Consider the following 22,718-nt stretch of genomic DNA (forward strand, 5'->3'; position numbering starts at 1 on the left):
TTACAAGAATAACTGTATAAATCATTTTTGAACAATTATATGTTTTTTTCCACCCATGTTATGTTGTAGATCAAACAAATTTACGGAAATCATATTATATCCAGAATTCATTCAGTGCTGAACGAAAACATGTGACAGGCATCAAACACCTCTTCCGACGAAAGTGAAACTTCCACGTCAAAATCCCTTTGGGTAGCGGTCACCAGTTGCCCCTCACGGTCATACGCACTCGTAGCCACACCTGGCCGCACACGCACTCACACATAGATACAGACACACTTACACACACACACCCACACGCTCTCCGACCAATGCCTCTTAAGCAGTAAGTGACGGAAGGGGACTGTTAGTGTCTTGTTTCCCGCCCGACTGAAGGCATGCGCGCTCTGCAAGTAAGTCTTGCTGACGCCCATGGCCCGGCCCTGGGGGGTCCCATCACTGTGAATATTGGTGTTATTATTCCTGATCGCTGCGAATGTTGACGTTGAGTCCTCATCTATGATTTTTCTATAGTGGAGGAATGTTGAAATCTACGATGTTTAGTGTGTGTGTGTTGTGGTGGTTCGATGTAAACAGAATCTGTCATATACTCTGATATTCAACGCTCAGATTTGATAAGTAATGATCACAGCTGCTATATGTGCTAGAAGGTTAAGTGACTAATAAATTGTGGAAATTTTTAGTAAAATCCATGATATGGGGTTTCTTCTTTACAAAATTACGTACTTTGAATGTTCTAAATTGGGTTTAGCTCATTTCTCGTCTAGTTCATGGATTTACATAGTAATATATTAGAAAGAGCATTATCAAATTTATATTACTGTGAAAATTTACGAGAATGCACGAATGTGTTAGTTGGTTATTATTGATTATATTCTGGGGAAAAAAGTTTAATTATAATAACAGAATTAACGAGATTATCACAAACGAGGTTATTATAAAATACACGTAATGTATGTTGAAACACACAGATACAAATATTCTGATACACACACACACACACACACACATACACATACACACACACACACACACACACATTTTAGGACAGGCCTCATGAGGAAGGAGCTGCAGTTACCTAGTTACCTAGCTGCAGTTACCTAGTTACCTAGCTGCAGTTGCCTACTGACGACTGAGTTTTTTGAGTTTCAACTCTATGCCCGCCCCCTAAAGCTCAATATTTTATTTATTTTTCTTTTGTTGTGGAGCAGCGTCTGCATAATAGGAGATAATCAGATTTGATTCGGGAAAGGAGATGTTAATTGTAATTCTTTGGATCAAGATCACTTCACTATCATCAAGGCTTCCCCAGTGAAAACTTAAGCTTGAATTGGCTGATTTGATTCTAATTTATCATATCTTACATGTCGTATATTTTCTTGGCTTCTACAATGTCACTCTCTAGTTTGTTTCGTCTCTATACTGTTAGTAACGTCTTTGCTGTCTCCCCTTTTTTGTTTCCTCTCATACCAGAGTTGCTGTCTAATTTGTTTATTCCCATAAGTTTTTAATGCCATCATCATGCCTTCTGTTTCTACGTTTTTCAGTCTTGGTGTGCTAGTTCTGGTTGTCTTTCTTCATAAATAACGCTTTTCAACTCTACACCAGTTTTGTTTCAAACCTTTGCCCCTTGTCGATTTTCACAGACTTGTCTGGGTTATTAGCTCTTTACACACACACACACACACACACACACACACACACACACACACACACACACACACACACACACACACACACACACACACACACACATACACACACACACACATACACACACACACACATGCATACACACACACACACACAAAGACAGGATGTTCCAGAGACTGGACACAGCAACACGGGGACACAGTTGGAAGCTGAAGACACAGATGAATCACAGGGATGTTAGGAAGTATTTCTTCAGCCACAGAGTAGTCAGGAAGTGGAATAGTTTAGGAAGCGATGTAGTGGCGGCAGGATCCATACATAGCTTTAAGCAGAGGTACGATAAAGCTCATGGTTCAGGGAGAGTGACCTAGTAGTGACCAGTGAAGAGGCGGGGCCAGGAGCTTGGACTCGACCCCCGCAACCTCAACTAGGTGAGTACACACAGATTATCAGGAGAAGAGTGGTGGAACACCTAGAAAGGAATGATCTCATCAACAGCAGCCAACTTGGTTTCAGGGACGGGAAATCCTGTGTCACAAACCTACTGGAGTTCTATGACATGGTGACAGCAGTAAGACAAGAGAGAGAGGGGTGGGTGGATTGCATATTCTTGGACTGCAAGAAAGCGTTTGACACAGTTCCACACAAGAGATTGGTGCAAAAACTGGAGGACCAAGCAGGGATAACAGGGAAGGCACTACAATGGATCAGGGAATACTTGTCAGGAAGACAGCAGCGAGTCATGGTACGTGGTGAGGTGTCAGAGTGGGCACCTGTGACCAGCGGGGTCCCACAGGGGTCAGTCCTAGGACCAGTGCTATTTCTGGTATTTGTGAACGACATGACGGAAGGAATAGACTCTGAGGTGTCCCTGTTTGCAGATGACGTGAAGTTGATGAGAAGAATTCACTCGATCGAAGACCAGGCAGAACTACAAAGGGATCTGGACAGGCTGCAGACCTGGTCCAGCAATTGGCTCCTGGAGTTCAATCCCACCAAGTGCAAAGTCATGAAGATTGGGGAAGGGCAGAGAAGACCGCTGACGGAGTACAGTCTAGGGGGCCAGAGGCTACAAACCTCACTCAAGAAAAAGATCTTGGGGTGAGTATAACACCAGGCACATCTCCTGAAGCGCACATCAACCAAATAACTGCTGCAGCATATGGGCGCCTAGCAAACCTCAGAACAGCATTCCGACATCTTAATAAGGAATAGTTCAGGACCCTGTAAACTGTGTACGTTAGGCCCATATTGGAGTATGCGGCACCAGTTTGGAACCCACACCTAGCCAAGCACGTAAAGAAACTAGAGAAAGTGCAAAGGTTTGCAACAAGACTAGTCCCAGAGCTACGGAGTATGTCCTACGAGGAGAGGTTACGGAAAATCGACCTGACGACACTGGAGGACAGGAGAGATTGGGGGGACATGATAACGATATACAAAATACTGAGAGGAATTGACAAGGTGGACAAAGACAGGATGTTCCAGAGATCGGACACAGCAACAAGGGGACACAGTTGGAAGTTGAAGACACAGATGAATCACAGGGATGTTAGGAAGTATTTCTTCAGCCACAGAGTAGTCAGTAAGTGGAATAGTTTGGGAAGCGATGTAGTGGAGGCAGGATCCATACATAGCTTTAAGCAGAGGTATGATAAAGCTCACGGCTCAGGGAGAGTGACCTAGTAGCGATCAGTGAAGAGGTGGGGCCAGGAGCTCGGACTCGACCCCCGCAACCTCAACTAGGTGAGTACAACTAGGTGAGTACACACATTACCAGCAGCTGTGACTCGACCCCAGCAACCACAATTTGGTGAATACGTAATTACTTAAAATGGGTGCGAGAGCGAGAGGGTAAGAGAGAGAGAGAGAGAGAGAGAGAGAGAGAGAGAGAGAGAGAGAGAGAGAGAGAGAGAGAGAGAGAGAGAGAGAGAGAGAGTCAGTCTCGAGGCAACGAACTGTTTATTACTCCTAAATAAGATCAAAGCTTTAATTATAAGTGTTTATGAAAAGTAAAACTTTTATTTATGAAAATAGATTAAGCTTGCTTCAACACATGACAATAATTAATTTGACAAATCTGCCTTTGCAATCAGAGGCAAACTTCATTTTAGCAATGAACATTATAGCTAAAAAAAACTTCAGGCATAATAACGTTTGCAGCTCAATAATTATGCTAATTTTAAAAGCTATACAACATACTTTCATATCTACAAAAAAAAAAAAAATCAACTGAAAGATCACTATGAAAAATTAAATGCATTTAGTATTCCATTTATATCGTTTGCAAACGTGGACTGGATGAGTTATGGAGCGAAATTTTGCTGGCCAAGTTAGGAATCTCAGAGCCAGAGTTCAGTGAAATGCTCAATGTAGGTCACTGGTTTGTCTTCTTGGTAACTCTGGTCTTCCCTCGTGATATGTATCCTCTGATAGTGGTGAAGTCAGGTTAATTGTAGTTTTAGTACTGACAAAAATAGTAATAGAAGTAGTAGTAGTAGTAGTAGTAGTAATAGTAGTAGTAGTAGTAGTAGTAATACTAGAAGTAGTAGTGATAGTAGTAGTAGTAGTACTATTAGTAGTACTGACAAAACTAATAGTAGTAGTAGTAGTACTGGGAGAAACAGTAAAAGTTCTTGTGGCAGTAGTACTGATAGAAATGGTAGTTGCAGTAGTAGTACTAGTATTAATGGAGGTAGTAGTAGTATTTGCAGTAGTAGCAGAAGTAGTAGTAGTAGTAGTAGTAGCAGTAGTAGTAGTAGTTTTAGCAGTAATACTTGCATTAGTTAATATATTAACATCATCGTATGAGCTTATATAAATAAATATTTTATATATAAATTTAAAAGCAATGTATATAAATACAGAAGCAAATTAATAAAAAAATTGATTTCCTTAACACGGAATAATTTATCCCAAAACACATACAATTGGGGACACAAAATTCTCATCATCTAATGCTAAAAACCTCCAGAGAGGAACAGAGAAATAGTCAAGCAGAAACACAGGCAAACAGACAAATGGGAAGAAAATCTAGCAGGCAGACAGCTAGACAGAGAAGTAGCCTGACAGACGGAAAGACGGACAGACGGACGGACAGATGGCCATTAGCACTGACCGATGGGTGGGCTGGCAAAAGGATGGACTTCAACACAGCCAGGCAGACGGATGGACAAACATGCAGACAGGCAGGCGGACAGATAAAAAGAGACAGAGACATGATCCACAGTGGCATAAAACAGTGGGAAAGAATGTAACTGTAGTTGCTCTGGTTATTATCAAGGTCGTTGGACCAGTCCATTTTACCTGTTTCATGTGGACACATATGAGAGAGGTAGCCACGGACTTTGTGGACACGTACGAGCGAGGCAGCCACGGATTTTGTAGACACGTATGAGAGAAGTAGCCACGGACATGTGACGCTTGGCAAGTTCATGATACGAAAAAAAATATCAATGTTTTACAAATATTATATATAACAATTTAAACTTTTAGGCATGCAATAATTTATGCTTGCGTACATATAATAATTCTAAATTATTAAAACGAATTGTTACCGCACTTTTAACGTCTCTTGTAAACATTTTAACATCAAAAGCCATGCAATGTTATCAGACACACCTAAGATTCACTACATAGTAAGATATATTTATAGAACATTAACATTTTCCTTTGCTTTTTTTTTTTGTACCACACGGGTTGTCTACCACCAAAGACTGGTGAGCTGAAAGAAGGTATCAGTCAGTATGTTTCATTCAATACCTGTCGTGCCAGAAGTGCGCTGACATCAGAATCAAATAAACTAGCCACTACCGTCAGCAGGATGAATACGTAGTGCACAATAAACTAGCCACTACTGTCCACAGGATGGATATGGGGTGCATAATAAACTAGCCACTACCGTCTACAGGATGGATATGGGGTGAACAATAAACTAGCCCCTACTGTCTACAGGATGGATACGTAGTGCACAATAAACTAGCCACTACTGTCCACAGGATGGATACGTAGTGCACAGTAAACTAGCCACCAATGTCCACAGGATGGATACATAGTGCACAATAGACTAGCCACCACTGTCCACAGGATGGATATGGGGTACATAATAAACTAGCCACTATCCTTTGTACTATAACTTCCCTGCCCATCCTTCAAGAATGTAAGCATAATTCCCGCTCCCTCCAGGACTTTCGTCTGGCTAATCATTTCCTCTCCAATCACTTCAAAATTCGAACAGAACACACGAACAGTTCTTTTTTTTTCAAGTTTACATATGATTATTATGATGTTTTTAGAATTTGGCTCGCTAAACCCGTGGGGGGAGGTCATTTAGGGGTACTTGAGGCTCGATCTTTCGTCCGCCCTCTGACCAGACAACAGGTTGATGCTCACTCTTTATTATCATAAATTAATAAAAGTTTGCTTCTTTAGAAATTCAGTGTCTGAAAAGTTCTTATTAACATGACGCCTTTAGAAGATTCATAAAAGATAAACTTGAAATAACAAACATTTTGAAGCGTCATTAGCGAAGCGTCTCGTTGGCCCAATTAAGGAAACAAGCAAACTCTCGCTGGGCTTTTAAAATATTTATTTTATAAGAAGATTTCTAAGGGAGCAATGTGAGGTATGTGGATAACAAGGGAGTAATGTGTGGTATGTGGGTAACAAGGGAGTAATGTGTGGTATGTGGGTAACAAGGGAGTAATGTGTGGTATGTGGGTAACAAGGGAGTAATGTGAGGCATGTGGGTAACAAGGGAGTAATGTGAGGTATGTGGATAACAAGGGAGCAATGTGTGGTATGTGGGTAACAAGGGAGTAATGTGAGGTATGTGGGTAACAGGGGAATAATGTGAGGTATGTGGGTAACAAGGGAGTAATGTGTGGTATGTGGGTAACAAGGGAGTAATGTGTGGTATGTGGGTAACAAGGGAGTAATGTGTGGTATGTGGGTAACAAGGGAGTAATGTGAGGTATGTGGATAACAAGGGAGTAATGTGAGGTATGTGGGTAACAAGGGAGTAATGTGTGGTATGTGGGGTAACAAGGGAGTAATGTGAGGTATGTGGATAACAAGGGAGTAATGTGAGGTATGTGGGTAACAAGGGAGTAATGTGTGGTATGTGGGTAACAAGGGAGTAATGTGTGGTATGTGGGTAACAAGGGAGTAATGTGTGGTATGTGGGTAACAAGGGAGTAATGTGAGGCATGTGGGTAACAAGGGAGTAATGTGAGGCATGTGGGTAACAAGGGAGTAATGTGAGGTATGTGGGTAACAAGGGAGTAATGTGAGGCATGTGGGTAACAAGGGAGTAATGTGAGGTATGTGGGTAACAAGGGAGTAATGTGAGGTATGTGGGTAACAAGGGAGTAATGTGAGGTATGTGGGTAACAAGGGAGTAATGTGAGGTATGTGGGTAACAAGGGAGTAATGTGAGGTATGTGGGTAACAAGGGAGTAATGTGAGGTATGTGGGTAACAAGGGAGTAATGTGAGGTATGTGGGTAACAAGGGAGAAATGTGAAGTATGTGGGGTAACAAGGGCGTAATGTGAGGTATGTGGGTAACAAGGGAGTAATGTGAGGTATGTGGGTAACAAGGGAGTAATGTGAGGTATGTGGGGTAACAAGGGAGTAATGTGAGGTATGTTGGTAACACGGGAGTAATGTGAGGTATGTGGGTAACAAGGGAGTAATGTGAGGTATGTGGGTAACAAGGGAGTAATGTGAGGTATGTGGGTAACAAGGGAGTAATGTGAGGTATGTGGGTAACAAAGGAGTAATGTGAGGTATGTGGGTAACAAGGAAGTAATGTGAGGTATGTGAGTAACAAGGGAGTAATGTGAGGTATGTGGGTAACAAGGGAGTAATGTGAGGTATGTGGGTAACAAGGGAATAATGTGAGGTATGTGGGTAACAAGGGAGTAATGTGAGGTATGTGGGTAACAAGGGAGTAATGTGAGGTATGTGGGTAAAAAGGGAGTAATGTGAGGTATGTGGGTAACAAGGGAGTAATGTGAGGTATGTGGGTAACAAGGGAGTAATGTGAGGTATGTGGGTAACAAGGGAGAAATGTGAAGTATGTGGGGTAATAAGGAAGTAATGTGAGGTATGTGTGGGTAACAAGGGAGGGGTAACAAGGGAGTAATGTGAGGTATGTGGGTAACAAGGGAGTAATGTGAGGTATGTGGGTAACAAGTGAGTAATGTGAGGTATGTGGGTAACAAGGGAGTAGGTATGTGAGGTATGTGGGTAACAAGGGAGTAATGTGAGGTATGTGGGTAACAAGGGAGTAATGTGAGGTATGTGGGTAACAAGGGAGTAATGTGAGGTATGTGGGTAACAAGGGAGTAATGTGAGGTATGTGGGTAACAAGGGAGTAATGTGAGGTATGTGGGTAACAAGGGAGTAATGTGAGGTATGTGGGTAACAAGGGAGTAATGTGAGGTATGTGGGTAACAAGGGAGTAATGTGAGGTATGTGGGTAACAAGGGAGAAATGTGAAGTATGTGGGGTAACAAGGGAGTAATGTGAGGTATGTGGGCAACAAGGGAGTAATGTGAGGTATGTGGGTAACAAGGGAGTAATGTGAGGTATGTGGGTAACAAGGGAGTAACGTGAGGTATGTTGGTAACAAGGGAGTAATGTGAGGTATATGGGTAACAAGGGAGTAATGTGAGGTATGTGTGTGGGTAACAAGGGAGTAATGTGAGGTATGTGGGTAACAAGGGAGTAATGTGAGGTATGTGGGTAACAAGGGAGTAATGTGAGGTATGTAGGTAACAAGGGAGTAATGTGAGGTATGTGGGTAACAAGGGGAGTGAATGTGTAACATGGGAGTAATGTGAGGTATGTGGGTAACAAGGGAGTAATGTGAGGTATGTGGGTAACAAGGGAGTAATGTGAGGTATGTGGGTAACAAGGGAGTAATGTGAGGTATGTGGGTAACAAGGGAGTAATGTGAGGTATGTGGGTAACAAGGGAGTAATGTGAGGTATGTGGGTAACAAGGGAGTAATGTGAGGTATGTGGGTAACAAGGGAGTAATGTGAGGTATGTGGGTAACAAGGGAGTAATGTGAGGTATGTGGGTAACAAGGGAGTAATGTGAGGTATGTGGGTAACAAGGGAGTAATGTGAGGTATGTGGGTAACAAGGGAGTAATGTGAGGTATGTGGGTAACAAGGGAGTAATGTGAGGTATGTGGGTAACAAGGGAGTAATGTGAGGTATGTGGGTAACAAGGGAGTAATGTGAGGTATGTGGGTAACAAGGGAGTAATGTGAGGTATGTGGGTAACAAGGGAGTAATGTGAGGTATGTGGGTAACAAGGGAGTAATGTGAGGTATGTGGGTAACAAGGGAGTAATGTGAGGTATGTGGGTAACAAGGGAGTAATGTGAGGTATGTGGGTAACAAGGGAGTAATGTGAGGTATGTGGGTAACAAGGGAGTAATGTGAGGTATGTGGGTAACAAGGGAGTAATGTGATGTGGGTAACAAGGGAGTAATGTGAGGTATGTGGGTAACAAGGGAGTAATGTGAGGTATGTGGGTAACAAGGGAGTAATGTGAGGTATGTGGGTAACAAGGGAGTAATGTGAGGTATGTGGGTAACAAGGGAGTAATGTGAGGTATGTGGGTAACAAGGGAGTAATGTGAGGTATGTGGGTAACAAGGGAGTAATGTGAGGTATGTGGGTAACAAGGGAGCAATGTGTATGTGGGGTAACAAGGGAGTAATGTGAGGTATGTAACAAGGGAGTAATGTGAGGTATATGGGTAACAAGGGAGTAATGTGAGGTATGTGGGTAACAAGGGAGTAATGTGAGGTATGTGGGTAACAAGGGAGTAATGTGAGGTATGTGGGTAACAAGGGAGTAATGTGAGGTATGTGGGTAACAAGGGAGTAATGTGAGGTATGTGGGTAACAAGGGAGTAATGTGAGGTATGTGGGTAACAAGGGAGAAATGTGAAGTATGTGGGGCGACAAGGGAGTAATGTGAGGTATGTGGGCAACAAGGGAGTAATGTGAGGTATGTGGGTAACAAGGGAGTAATGTGAGGTATGTGGGTAACAAGGGAGTAATGTGAGGTATGTGGGTAACAAGGGAGTAATGTGAGGTATGTGGGTAACAAGGGAGTAATGTGAGGTATGTGGGTAACAAGGGAGTAATGTGAGGTATGTGGGTAACAAGGGAGTAATGTGAGGTATGTGGGTAACAAGGGAGTAATGTGAGGTATGTGGGTAACAAGGGAGTAATGTGAGGTATGTGGGTAACAAGGGAGTAATGTGAGGTATGTGGGTAACAAGGGAGTAATGTGAGGTATGTGGGTAACAAGGGAGTAATGTGAGGTATGTGGGTAACAAGGGAGTAATGTGAGGTATGTGGGTAACAAGGGAGTAATGTGAGGTATGTGGGTAACAAGGGAGTAATGTGAGGTATGTGGGTAACAAGGGAGTAATGTGAGGTATGTGGGTAACAAGGGAGTAATGTGAGGTATGTGGGTAACAAGGGAGTAATGTGAGGTATGTGGGTAACAAGGGAGTAATGTGAGGTATGTGGGTAACAAGGGAGTAATGTGAGGTATGTGGGTAACAAGGGAGTAATGTGAGGTATGTGGGTAACAAGGGAGTAATGTGAGGTATGTGGGTAACAAGGGAGTAATGTGAGGTATGTAGGTAACAAGGGAGTAATGTGGGTAACAAGGGAGTAATGTGAGGTATGTGGGTAACAAGGGAGTAATGTGAGGTATGTGGGTAACAAGGGAGTAATGTGAGGTATGTGGGTAACAAGGGAGTAATGTGAGGTATGTGGGTAACAAGGGAGTAATGTGAGGTATGTGGGTAACAAGGGAGTAATGTGAGGTATGTGGGTAACAAGGGAGTAATGTGAGGTATGTGGGTAACAAGGGAGTAATGTGAGGTATGTGGGTAACAAGGGAGTAATGTGAGGTATGTGGGTAACAAGGGAGTAATGTGAGGTATGTGGGTAACAAGGGAGTAATGTGAGGTATGTGGGTAACAAGGGAGTAATGTGAGGTATGTGGGTAACAAGGGAGTAATGTGAGGTATGTGGGTAACAAGGGAGTAATGTGAGGTATGTGGGTAACAAGGGAGTAATGTGAGGTATGTGGGTAACAAGGGAGTAATGTGAGGTATGTGGGTAACAAGAGAGTAATGTGAGGTATGTGGGTAACAAGGGAGTAATGTGAGGTATGTGGGTAACAGGGGAGTAATGTGAGGTATGTGGGGTAACAGGGGAGTAATGTGAGGTATGTGGGTAACAAGGGAGTAATGTGAGGTATGTGGGTAACAGGGGAGTAATGTGAGGTATGTGGGTAACAAGGGAGTAATGTGAGGTATGTGGGTAACAGGGGAGTAATGTGAGGTATGTGGGGTAACAAGGGAGTAATGTGAGGTATGTGGGTAACAAGGGAGTAATGTGAGGTATGTGGGTAACAGGGGAGTAATGTGAGGTATGTGGGTAACAAGGGAGTAATGTGAGGTATGTGGGTAACAAGGGAGTAATGTGAGGTATGTGGGGTAACAAGGGAGTAATGTGAGGTATGTGGGTAACAAGGGAGTAATGTGAGGTATGTGGGTAACAAGGGAGTAATGTGAGGTATGTGGGTAACAAGGGAGTAATGTGAGGTATGTGGGTAACAAGGGAGTAATGTGAGGTATGTGGGTAACAAGGGAGTAATGTGAGGTATGTGGGTAACAAGGGAGTAATGTGAGGTATGTGGGGTAACAAGGGAGTAATGTGAGGTATGTGGGTAACAAGGGAGTAATGTGAGGTATGTGGGGTAACAAGGGAGTAATGTGAGGTATGTGGGGTAACAAGGGAGTAATGTGAGGTATGTGGGGTAACAAGGGAGTAATGTGAGGTATGTGGGTAACAAGGAAGTAATGTGAGGTATGTGGGGTAACAAGGGAGTAATGTGAGGTATGTGGGGTAACAAGGGAGTAATGTGAGGTATGTGGGGTAACAAGGGAGTAATGTGAGGTATGTGGGTAACAAGGGAGTAATGTGAGGTATGTGGGTAACAAGGAAGTAATGTGAGGTATGTGGGGTAACAAGGGAGTAATGTGAGGTATGTGGGTAACAAGGAAGTAATGTGAGGTATGTGGGGTAACAAGGGAGTAATGTGAGGTATGTGGGGTAACAAGGGAGTAATGTGAGGTATGTGGGGTAACAAGGGAGTAATGTGACAGGAGGAAAAAAATTGTACAAACTACTCTGATTATGTGAACATGTGTACACTCACCTACTTGTGGTTGCTGGGGTCAAATTTCTTCTTCGCTATCGTCCGGTTTTTCAGGTTCCTTGGCACATGGGCCCTATCGCAGCTCTGCTTGAAATTCAATCTCCCGCGACCACTTCTTTAACTAGAGAGAGAGAGAGAGAGAGAGAGAGAGAGAGAGAGAAAGAGAGAGAAAGAAAGTGGTTGTAGTGGTCGAGTCTCAGCTCCTGGCCCTGCCTCTGCTCGCCACTACTGGGTTCACTTTCTTTTGGCTTCGAGAGCTTATCGTGCCTTTTCCTAAAGCTGTATATGGTTCCTATGTCTGCCACTCCACTGTACAGGCCATTCTACATTCTAAAGCTGTAAAAAATCCTTCCTAACATACTGACTCATCTGTGTTTTCCTTTTCTTAGTGCCCTTGTATTCCTGTTTTCCGCCTCTCTAATAATCTGTCCCTGTCTACCCTATCGCTTCCTCTCAGTATTTTGTACATTTATCATATTGTCTTTAGTCTCTCTTTTCTCTAAAATCCTCAGGTTTAACTCCTTTAATCTCTTCTCATTGCACATATTCCTTATTTTCAGGACTGGTCTCGTTGCAATCCTCTCCACTTTCTCCAGTTTCTTGACACGCTTGATCAGTTGTGTTTTCGGTACAGCGGCTGCATATTCCAATATGAGCCTCGCATATGTCGTAAAGTGTCGCGAATGGCTCCTCGCTTAGGTTTCTGAAAACTAATATTAGATCTGCTAGACGTGCGTTAGCTATAGCAGTTATTCAGTTGATGTGCGTGTGCCTCATATGATATGCTCGGTGCAATGCTCACCCCGAGGCATTTATCTTTAAGTGAGATTTGCATCCTTTGCCTCGAAGCCTGTACTCCGTTTGTGGTCATTTTTGCCTATCGCTAATCTTCATAAATTTGCACTCGCTGGAGTTAAATTCTAGTAGCCACTTGTCATATCAGACCTTCAGCCTGTCCAGGTTCATCTGTAGTCTTTCCTGGGCCTCTTCTGTTTGTATTTTGAGAAATTAGACACATGAGCAACACTTAGGTATCTTTACTGAATAAAGATTTCGCCACACAGTGGCTTCATCAGTCCTATACAAAGGAGAATGGTGAAGATTAGAAGGAGTTTGAGATAATCAATCCCTCAGCCTGGAGTCGATATAATGAGTTCATAAGAATACAAAATATGCGCAAAGAAGTGGCTTATATACTGTAGAAAGGTGAAGTTAAGCAGTCGTAGGCGATAACACACTGGACAAATCCATAGTGGCAGTAGGTCATGCCAAGATGTTAGTGTGTCCTCATAGGACATATCCCTTAGCTCCGGGACTAGGCTTGGTGCAAGCTTGCACTTTTTCTAATTTCTTGACATGCTTGACGAGGTGTGGGTTCCATACTGGTACTGCGTACTCCAATATCGGCCTGACGTACACGGTATATAGTGTGGTGAATAACTCCTTACTTAGAAGTCGAAACTCTATTCTCAAATTTGCCAGACGCCCATATGCTGCAGCAGTTATTTGGTTGATGTGTATCTCAGGAAGAAAAGACCTGCTTCAACTCCGTAACTCAAGAACCCTGTACCAACATCAGTAGTGGTAGTGAGAGGGCAGGTGTATGTGTTTAAGATAGCTTCGACACACGAAGGCTAGTGGAGTTTTAGCTAGGAGGAAATTCAGTAAGAATGGAGATTAGAAAACGAATAACAGAGAAAATTGAGACAACTATAAGGTCCGATGAGGAAAGTATAAGGGAGTAAGACACCGGAAACTCCAGAGATACAGAAGCTTCGGTCAAAGAACCGGAAGTTCCAACAAGCGGGTAATCATATGACCCGCATGTTGGACCCTTGTCAGAAACATTTGTCCTGTTTCCATACGATTATATTATCACCAGCAGTTGTGGCCGGAGGTAACCTGATGCCTCCAACTGGCTATATACTCATAATTAGAATTAGGTCAAATTTGTTGTGCTCAGATCAGGGATGAGATTCGCCAGAAATCACTACCATTGGTAAGATATAATTTGGAAAAAAAATAGGTGTAGAAACACGAGAAGCAATCAATGAAGGGCTAAGAGAAATAAATTGGGACGAATGTTGGAAACAATGAGACATTAGTGGTGATGGAAAAGACGATTGACAAAGAAAGAAGCAAAATTTAAATTAAAACCCAGGGTAAAAGCAGGCAGTGGTAAGATGATGGGAGAGATTATGCTAGAAGAGGAGTTGAGAACTTAAATTTTCAGGAAGATGCAGGAAGTCGAGAGAAGCCTTATTAGGAGAGATCAGAGAGAGCTTTAAGAATATGATAAGGCTAATAACGGAGGGGATTAGCAAGACCAGGGGAAGGAGACATGATAACTCCAGGGACGATGTTGCCTGGGTTATACCTGAAGAGGGTTTGGGGGTCAACGCCCCCACGGTCCCGTCTGTGATCAGGCCTGATTTCACTGAATATGAGAATAAGTGGATTCCTGTTTTTGACCACAAAAAAAAAAAGGAAAATCTCGTGGTACCCCATGTGCCGAGAAACATAATTTTTGGCCTTGAATTAAAAAAATATGAAATAAAGATACGCAGACCGCTTGGAATAACTCAGGGGCCCAACTGGGCCTTTAGACCACAAGCAGGATATGAAATGCAAGATGTCAGAGTGGTGGCAGAAAACAATGAGAGAAGGAGTGAGATACAGAGAAGAAAAAAGCATCCTCATTTTCTAGTTAATAATAATAATAATAATAATAATAATAATAATAATAATAATAATAATGTTGTTGTTGTTTTTGTTGTTGATGCTGTTATTACTCTTTTGCTATATTTATAAAACTAAATTGGTATGACTCAAACGGGTGATTAAAGACTTTAAATCATGAAAGTATAAGAAGAAAATGTGGATGAAGATAAGGCAGGTGAAGACCAAACTTTTATTTTGACAGTGTGTTTTGTTCTGTGTAGAGGTTAATATGAAGCCATAAAAGCGTTCTCTGCATCTGTAAAATTTTTATATTGATGATGGCAGTCCGCCTTGATACCAAGGTATGGAACATATTGGATTCATGAGGACTGTAATATATGTGACAGTCTGAAATCGTCTCAGATAGAGTCTTATATAAATAATCTGATAAGAGGAACCTGGAGACTGAAATGAAATCTTTGGGGTACACACAAGTTCGATGCTTTATTATTGGAGGGAGACGTATCAGATGAAGAGAGACGGGAGGAGAAAGAAATGGAAAAGGAACAGAGGTCAGGGGGGATACTCGACGAATAAGGAAAGGAGGGGGAATTATATTTTCCCCAGAGGGAATCCCTCAGTAGGAAATCATCTTCGAGGTAAACAGGGAAAGATGACATACACTTAATACTTTGTACACTTTTAGACTTTTTTCCTGCTCCTCCTAGATGTTTTCTTTTTCCTCTTCCTCCCATCATCTCCCACTTACCGACTTCTCCCTTAACTCTCCCTCTTCAACCTGTAATTCGCTCTCACAAAGCAAGCTTCAATTGTGACAAAGTTTCTTTATATGCAGAGCTTTATCAAAGTAAATAAACTGGTAAAGCTCTACATAGATCGGAACGATATCACAGTGAAAGCCTGATCTGCACCTATGGTTTCTTTTTTTTTCATCATTTCCATCCCTGATTAAAACTTAATAAATATACGGAGGTAAAAGCTGGTAGAGAGTTCGAGGACTCACCATCACTGGTGGTGACTAATTGTTATTTTGACTGATGAAACACGTTCCAGTAATGGTCAATAAAAACTGACCTAAATCCAGAGTACGTTGCATTTTTATTTAACTCTTTACCAAACTAATTGTACATTACTGTGATTGCAATTTACTAAGTTTGCTGACAAAATAATGCTTATAATTGTTCTTATTTTGTAAATACTGTGGCTTAGTTACAAGAATTCGTATACGTAAGAAAAGTGAAGCGCTCATATTTCTCACGAATTTACATAATTAAAATATAAAAAAGGCCTAGTTCAGGTCTTAAAATGCAGCATATTTCCTAATAAGATCATTTTTTTTTAAGGATCCTATCTAACTGCTCAGCTTCCTGAGTACCGCTATAATGACCTTGACAGATGCCAACCACTTGACGAGAAAATATAGCACTCAAGACAATGTATGGAAGGCAAGGTGGTAAATGTTTTATTAAGAGATATAAAATTAAATCAGAATAAGCAAGGGAATGAGATCGAAGGCAATTAAGAGAGGGAGTGGCATTTTCATGTATCTAGTGTCACTAATTGATCGTCAGATTATAGTTAAAAATCACAATATCATCAAAATAATTCTTATTCTATTAGTCACAGTCCAGACCATGAAAAAAATTCAATCCATGCAGTAGGTAATAAATCACAATGCATTTTGACGAATGGAAAAAATGCAATTATGCATTATGATCTCTCAACCCTTCAGCTACTGTAAGATGACCTATAATTAGGAAAAAAAGGGGGATTATACGGTACCTATCTGGGAAGTGCAAGGAGGAGAAGTAATAAATTATAACAATAATGAAAAGTGTCAGAGAAAGAACTGAGAGATCCATGATTCACCAGTGGAACTTCTACTCGGCTTAATCAAAACGAAGATGGTCATAAATAACCAAGTAGTGAGGTTGAGGAACATAGGAAGTTGTAAGATTTAAAGAGCACTTTGATCTTTGAGATCACTCGGCACTCTTGGCAGTAAAATGCAAATATAAAGTAATTTAACAAAAATGTGAACTGCTAGCATATACAAAACCATATCTAAAAACTACTCCGAGCCCAAAGCTTAATGTCACACAATAGAAACATCAGTACCAGCAGCATCGAAGGTAGAAGCAATGTCACAGGCTGATGCGTTAGCAGTCACTGAGTTAGAGGCAGCAGCTGCAGACGAGGGGTGTGAGAGGAGGCGATAGCGACATCATCAAAAGTATCAGCGGTGGCAGTGTTAGGGGCGACGGTGTCAGTGGCAGTTCTGTCAGTGTCAGCGGCACGAACAGGGATGAAGTCTATGTATTGCAGTCCCAGCCATATTGACAAGATGCTTCAAATCAGACGTCATAAGTGGTATCAGCAGCGGCGGCTTCTGTGTCTGTGGCATCAATGGCGCTAAAGCCAAGCCATCAGCTTATACGTTCTTGGTTAAAAATAATATTCCAAAACAAATTTTGACCAAAATGGAAATTTTCTCACTAGTTAAACAAAGAAAAACAGATCGAGTCTCTGAGTTCATAGTCAGACACACAGTAGCTGCCCAGACACCACTACCACAGTAAAGTGGCCCACCATCGAGAAAAAACTGAGAAAGTTTACGTTAAATGAAGAAGTATTATGCGAGGAGCAAAACAGACGGTTAAGAGATGTTCGCTATGGAATCCAGGACAGTATAGGAGAAACAACAGCAACAAAAAAAAAGATATGGCTGACCAGCGGAGACTGGAAAATATCTTTACATCATGGGATTAACTGAAGAAAATACTAAGTAAACAGGATTCAAGAACAGCAATTGAAGATGATAATATATCTGTGTAGAATCTAAAGAAGCGGAAGCACTGTGTACATTAGTCAAAGTATTCAACATGTCACAGAAAATAAGGGAAACTACAAGAGTTACGAAAACAATGAATGTAATACCAATATTTAAGCTAGAGTCCAGCACGAGAGTACAGCTGTGGCTGTACTCAGACCACAGAGTACAGCAGGTGCAAGCTGGTGGTTGTTTCTGCCGTAGTTGATTTCAGTGGCATCTCCAGAAATTTGTTACATGAGGGGCCTAGGGGGTGTTACTCTGGTTAGACGGGAGGGCTGGGGGACCTGTCTTGACGATGGGTTATTAGCATTATTATTAGTATCATCTGGGAGGGAGATGCTTTGCGGCTGTTGGAGATCATGGAAGATGCAGCTTCCCTTGTTTTCCCTACCGCCTCCACTGGTTCCACTCATACTACTGAATTAATAGTAATAATAATAATAATAATAATAATAATAATAATAATAATAATAATAATAATAATAATAATAATAATAATAATAATAATCGTTGTATTTCTACAAGTACAATGTATAGAGGCCTAGCTGACAACGATGACATACTACGATAAGCCTATGTTATGCAGAGCATTTCGTACAAATTCGATGAATTTTATCCCCAGGATGCAACCCACTAACACCCAGGTACCTATTTTACTGATAGATGAACAGGGAAATACGTCCTAATGTTTCCACCCGTACCGGGGATCGACCCCCCTGGACCTCAGTATGTGAGCTGAGTGCGCTCAGGCCACAGCAGAAGCGGCCAGTGGTCGCTTCTGCTGTGGCCTGCCATAAAACCAACGGCTGCCTTCAACGGAAAATTTCGTGACAAGTAATTTTCCCTGACATTTAATCCGACATCAAGAACACGAATGGCATCGTGCATTTGCAGTTCGTTCAAGAAGCTCATAATTCCACTTGACGTGACGCAAAAGTCTCTAAAAACCCAAAGAAAAATCACTGAAAAGAGAGAACATATACCATACATGGCTTATGGTTTCTTCTGGAGGTGGTAACATTGTTTCACAGTGTGGCCTGACATGAGCTGATATTGTGGTTGCGATTATTTGATCTGCCATTGTAAAGGTTAAAGCGGGTGACCCTTGTATGATGGAAGCTCTTACGTGCTGGAAGAGTGGTGGGGCGAGGAGGAGGAGGGGGAGGGAGAGAACAAGAGGGAGGAATGGAAGCAGAGTGGAGAGAAGGAAGGAAGGAGGGATTTTTGGGGAAAGTAGGCATGAAGAAAATATTGAGGATGAAAGAAGAGGCAGGGGAAGGAAAGGCAAACGATAAAAGAAGAGGTTGATGGTATGGAGGGAGAGAAGGAGTTAAGTAGAGGGTGGTGGCGGAAAGGAGAAAATGATGGTGGGAGGGAGAGAACAATGGATGAGAGAATGATGGTGGAGAGGGAGAGAGTGAGGGGGAAAAGAGAGTGATGAGGGCAATGGAGAGAAGCAGGGGAGAAGTGACTGAAAGTGGTTAGAAGAGGGAAGAAAGGAGAAAGGGGTGATGGGAAAAGAGTGGGGAGGAGAGAGAGAGATGGTGGGGAGGGAGAGAAGAAAGGGTGAAAAGAGAGCGATGTAAGGAAAAATGAGAAGAAGGTGGAAAGGAAACAATGATGAGGAAGGAAAGGAGGCCAGAAGAGTGACTATGGAGAGGAAGAGAAGTAGAGAGGAGAATGATGGTGGGGAGGAGAGAATGATGGTGGGGAGGAGAGAATGATGGTGGGAGGAGAGAATGATGGTGGGGAGGAGAGAATGATGGTGGGGAGGAGAGAATGATGGTGGGGATGAAAGAATGATGGTGGGGAGAAGAGAATGATGGTGGGGAGGAGAGAATGATGGTGGGGAGGAGAGAATGATGGTGGGGAGGAGAGAATGATGGTGGGGAGGAGAGAATGATGGTGGGGAGGAGAGAATGATGGTGGGGAGGAGAGAATGATGGTGGGGAGGAGAGAATGATGGTGGGGAGGAGAGTGGTGAAGACAGCTGCTAAGATTCAGTTTCCTGCTCACAAAAAAATAATTTACTTCTTTAGAACAAATTGAGTTTCGGGGCCACATTTTTATGAGAGAGAAAGAGAGAGAGAGAGAGAGAGAGAGAGAGAGAGAGAGAGAGAGAGAGAGAGAGAGAGAGAGAGAGAGAGAGAGAGAGAGTGAGAGAGAGTGAGAGAGTGAGAGAGTGAGAGAGGTCTCATACCAGGGAATGAGGGAAAAATTAATATATTTGAATGTCTTGCAGTATCCTCCAAGGGTTGTCTTGACGACCAGGTCTGGTGTGGTCTTGACCAGGTCTGGTGTGGTCTTGACGACCAGGTCTGGTGTGGTCTTGACCAGGTCTGGTGTGGTCTTGACCAGGTCTGGTGTGGTCTTGACGACCAGGTCTGGTGTGGTCTTGACGACCAGGTCTGGTGTGGTCTTGACGATCAGGTCTGGTGTGGTCTTGACGACCAGGTCTGGTGTGGTCTTGACGACCAGGTCTGGTGTGGTCTTGACGACCAGGTCTGGTGTGGTCTTGACAACCAGGTCTGGTGTGGTCTTGACGACCAGGTCTGGTGTGGTCTTGACGACCAGGTCTGGTGTGGTCTTGACGACCAGGTCTGGTGTGGTCTTGACGACCAGGTCTGGTGTGGTCTTGACGACCAGGTCTGGTGTGGTCTTGACGACTAGGTCTGGTGTGGTCTTGACGACCAGGTCTGGTGTGGTCTTGACGACTAGGTCTGGTGTGGTCTTGAAGACTAGGTCTACCTGGATGGAATTCCGGGGATCAACGTCCCCGAGGCCCGGTCCACGACCAGGCCTCCCGGTGGATCAGGGCCTGATCAACGAGGTTGTTACTGCTGGCCGCACGTAATCCAACGTACGAACCACAGCCCGGCTGATCCGGCACCGTCTTTAGGTATCTGTCCAGCTCCCTCTTGAAGACAACCAGGGGTCTTCCCGTAATGCCCCTTAATGCTGGTGGGAGGCTGTTGAACAGTCTTGGGCCCCAGACACTTATTGTGTTTTCTCTTAGTATACCAGTGACGCCCCTACTTTTCACTGGGGGTATGTTGCATCGCCTGCCAAGTCTTTTGCTTTCGTATGGAGTGATTGCTGTGTGCATATTAGGGACCAGTCCCTCCAGAATCTTCCAGGTGTAGATTATGATATATCTCTCTCGCCTGCGCTCTAGTGAGTACAAGTCAAGTGCTTCCAGGCGCTCCCAGTAGTAAAGGTGTTTGATGGAACTTATACGTGCAGTAAAGGTTCTCTGTACATTCTCTAGCTCTGCAATTTCACCTGCCTTGAATGGGGATGTTAATGTACAGCAGTATTCCAGACTAGAAAGAATAAGTGATTTAAAAAGGATCATCGTTGGCTTAGCATCTCTTGTCTTGAATGTTCTCATTATCCATCCTATCAGTTTCCTAGCAGATGTGATAGTGGCATTGTTGTGATCCTTGAAGGTGAGATCCTCTGACATTACCACTCCCAGGTCCCTCACATTACTTTTCCTCTCTATTGTGTGATTGGAGTTTGTAGTGTACTCAGTTCTGGTTATTATTTCCTCCAGTTTTCCATAACGGAGTAGTTGGAATTTGTCTTCATTGAACATCATATTGTTCTCCGTGGTGTGGTCTTGACGACCAGGTCTGGTGTGGTCTTGACGACTAGGTCTGGTGTGGTCTTGACGACCAGGTCTGGTGTGGTCTTGACGACTAGGTCTGGTGTGGTCTTGACGACCAGGTCTGGTGTGGTCTTGACGATCAGGCCTGGTGTGGTCTTGACCAGGTCTGGTGTGGTCTTAACGACCAGGTAAGGTATTATGGCCTTGATGTCCCAGTCGAGGTCTTGACTACCAGGTTTGGAGTGGCATTAACGACCAGGTTTGGTGTGGCCTCAGCTACCAGGTTTGGTGTTAAATATACAACGAGATCTGGAGCAAATATAACGACTACTAGATTTAGTGTTGATCTGACTTGGTATAAATTGGCCTAGTAACCTGGTTTAGTCTTCAAGACTATAATAATCGTGAGGCGATTCCAGAATATCTTTGCTTTTTACCTTCTCTTTTGAGAGATAGATAGATAGATAGATAGATAGATAGATAGATAGATAGATAGATAGATAGATAGATAGATAGAGATAGAGATAGATAGATAGAGAGAGAGAGACAGAGAGAGAAGCAGAGAGAGCTAAGGCATAATTTGGTTTTTCTTTTATTTTGATTAATTTGCAAAGCACCAGAACCGTACCCATAATACGTTTCATTTCATCAGCCTCCAGTATCAAGGGATTTAGACGAAAGAGGAAGCATCCCATCATTTACGCCGTAATTGACTCTGATTTCCTACTCATAGACCTCATGGGGAGATGGAGAGAATGACTCTTCCCAGAAACACTTATCTATAACAACAAACTGCTGGAAGGTCACCATCATGTTAAAGTGACCCAGTCTCGTGGAGTCTTATTTATCTGTGATATCTCTAGTAGAATATAACTGAAAGTCCAACAGAATTAAGTGTAACTACTATTTCTTTCTCTCTTTCTACAAATTATTGCATTCCCTTCCTCTTCGAATTATTCCATTCTCTCTTTCTTTGAATTATTCAATTCTCTCAAATTCTGAACAATTTTGCTCTCTCTCTGAACATCTACATTCCATCTCTACAAACTGCATATCATTCCAGCACTAGCTAGCAAAATTATTTAGAAAAGATGGCTTTTTCATGGTGAATTGAGTTTAAGTCCTATAGATTAATCAAACTGTCAATAAAGATGTAAGTAAGCATGGATTACAGTAAACTCTTAGCGTATATACGCTGAGAGACATACACTTTTGGGCGTATATAACCTTGAGATGGTTTTGTACTTAGGCATTTCAAACGTAAAACAATAGTTTTCGTTGTATGATCTATGCGGGGAAATTTAAAAGCAACAACAACAGCAACAACAACAATAACAATAATAATAATAATAATAATAATAATAATAATAATAATAATAATAATAATAATAATAATAATAATAATAATAATAATAATAATAATAATAATAATAATAATAATAATAATAATTTTTAACAGGAAGGACACTTCTAATTGCTGAAGAAAACTAATTTCAAGTTATGGTTGCAGACAAATGGCCTAAAATGTCAGCAAGGAAGGAGCCACTGAAATAAATTGAAGGCTTCAGCCACGACCTTTCCAGTCGTCGGGGAGCATATAATTATCCACTTCAACTTATTTTACTCGAAATAAAAAAGACGCAAGCAATATGCAATTTGCCGCTACCCTCTTTCAACT

General features: G+C 42.4%; 1 protein-coding gene across 2 annotated transcripts in view; it reads left to right on the forward strand.

Moving 5' to 3' along the window:
- Nucleotides 1–204: 204 nt before the first annotated feature.
- Nucleotides 205–22,718, forward strand: part of LOC128692127 (RNA polymerase II-associated factor 1 homolog) — a 56,133-nt gene continuing 33,619 nt past the window's right edge. Inside the window, exon 1 of one of the 2 annotated variants that reach the window (XM_053781145.2) lies at nt 205–325. Coding sequence is in view for 1 of the 2 variants with exons in the window: in XM_070085364.1 (XP_069941465.1) it covers nt 378–392 (15 nt within the window). In the remaining variant the exon portion in view is untranslated. The other variant, XM_070085364.1, reaches the window with a different exon arrangement.

Source organism: Cherax quadricarinatus, chromosome 15 (genome assembly GCF_038502225.1).
Source record: "Cherax quadricarinatus isolate ZL_2023a chromosome 15, ASM3850222v1, whole genome shotgun sequence".
Classification (NCBI taxonomy): Eukaryota; Metazoa; Arthropoda; class Malacostraca; order Decapoda; family Parastacidae; genus Cherax; species Cherax quadricarinatus.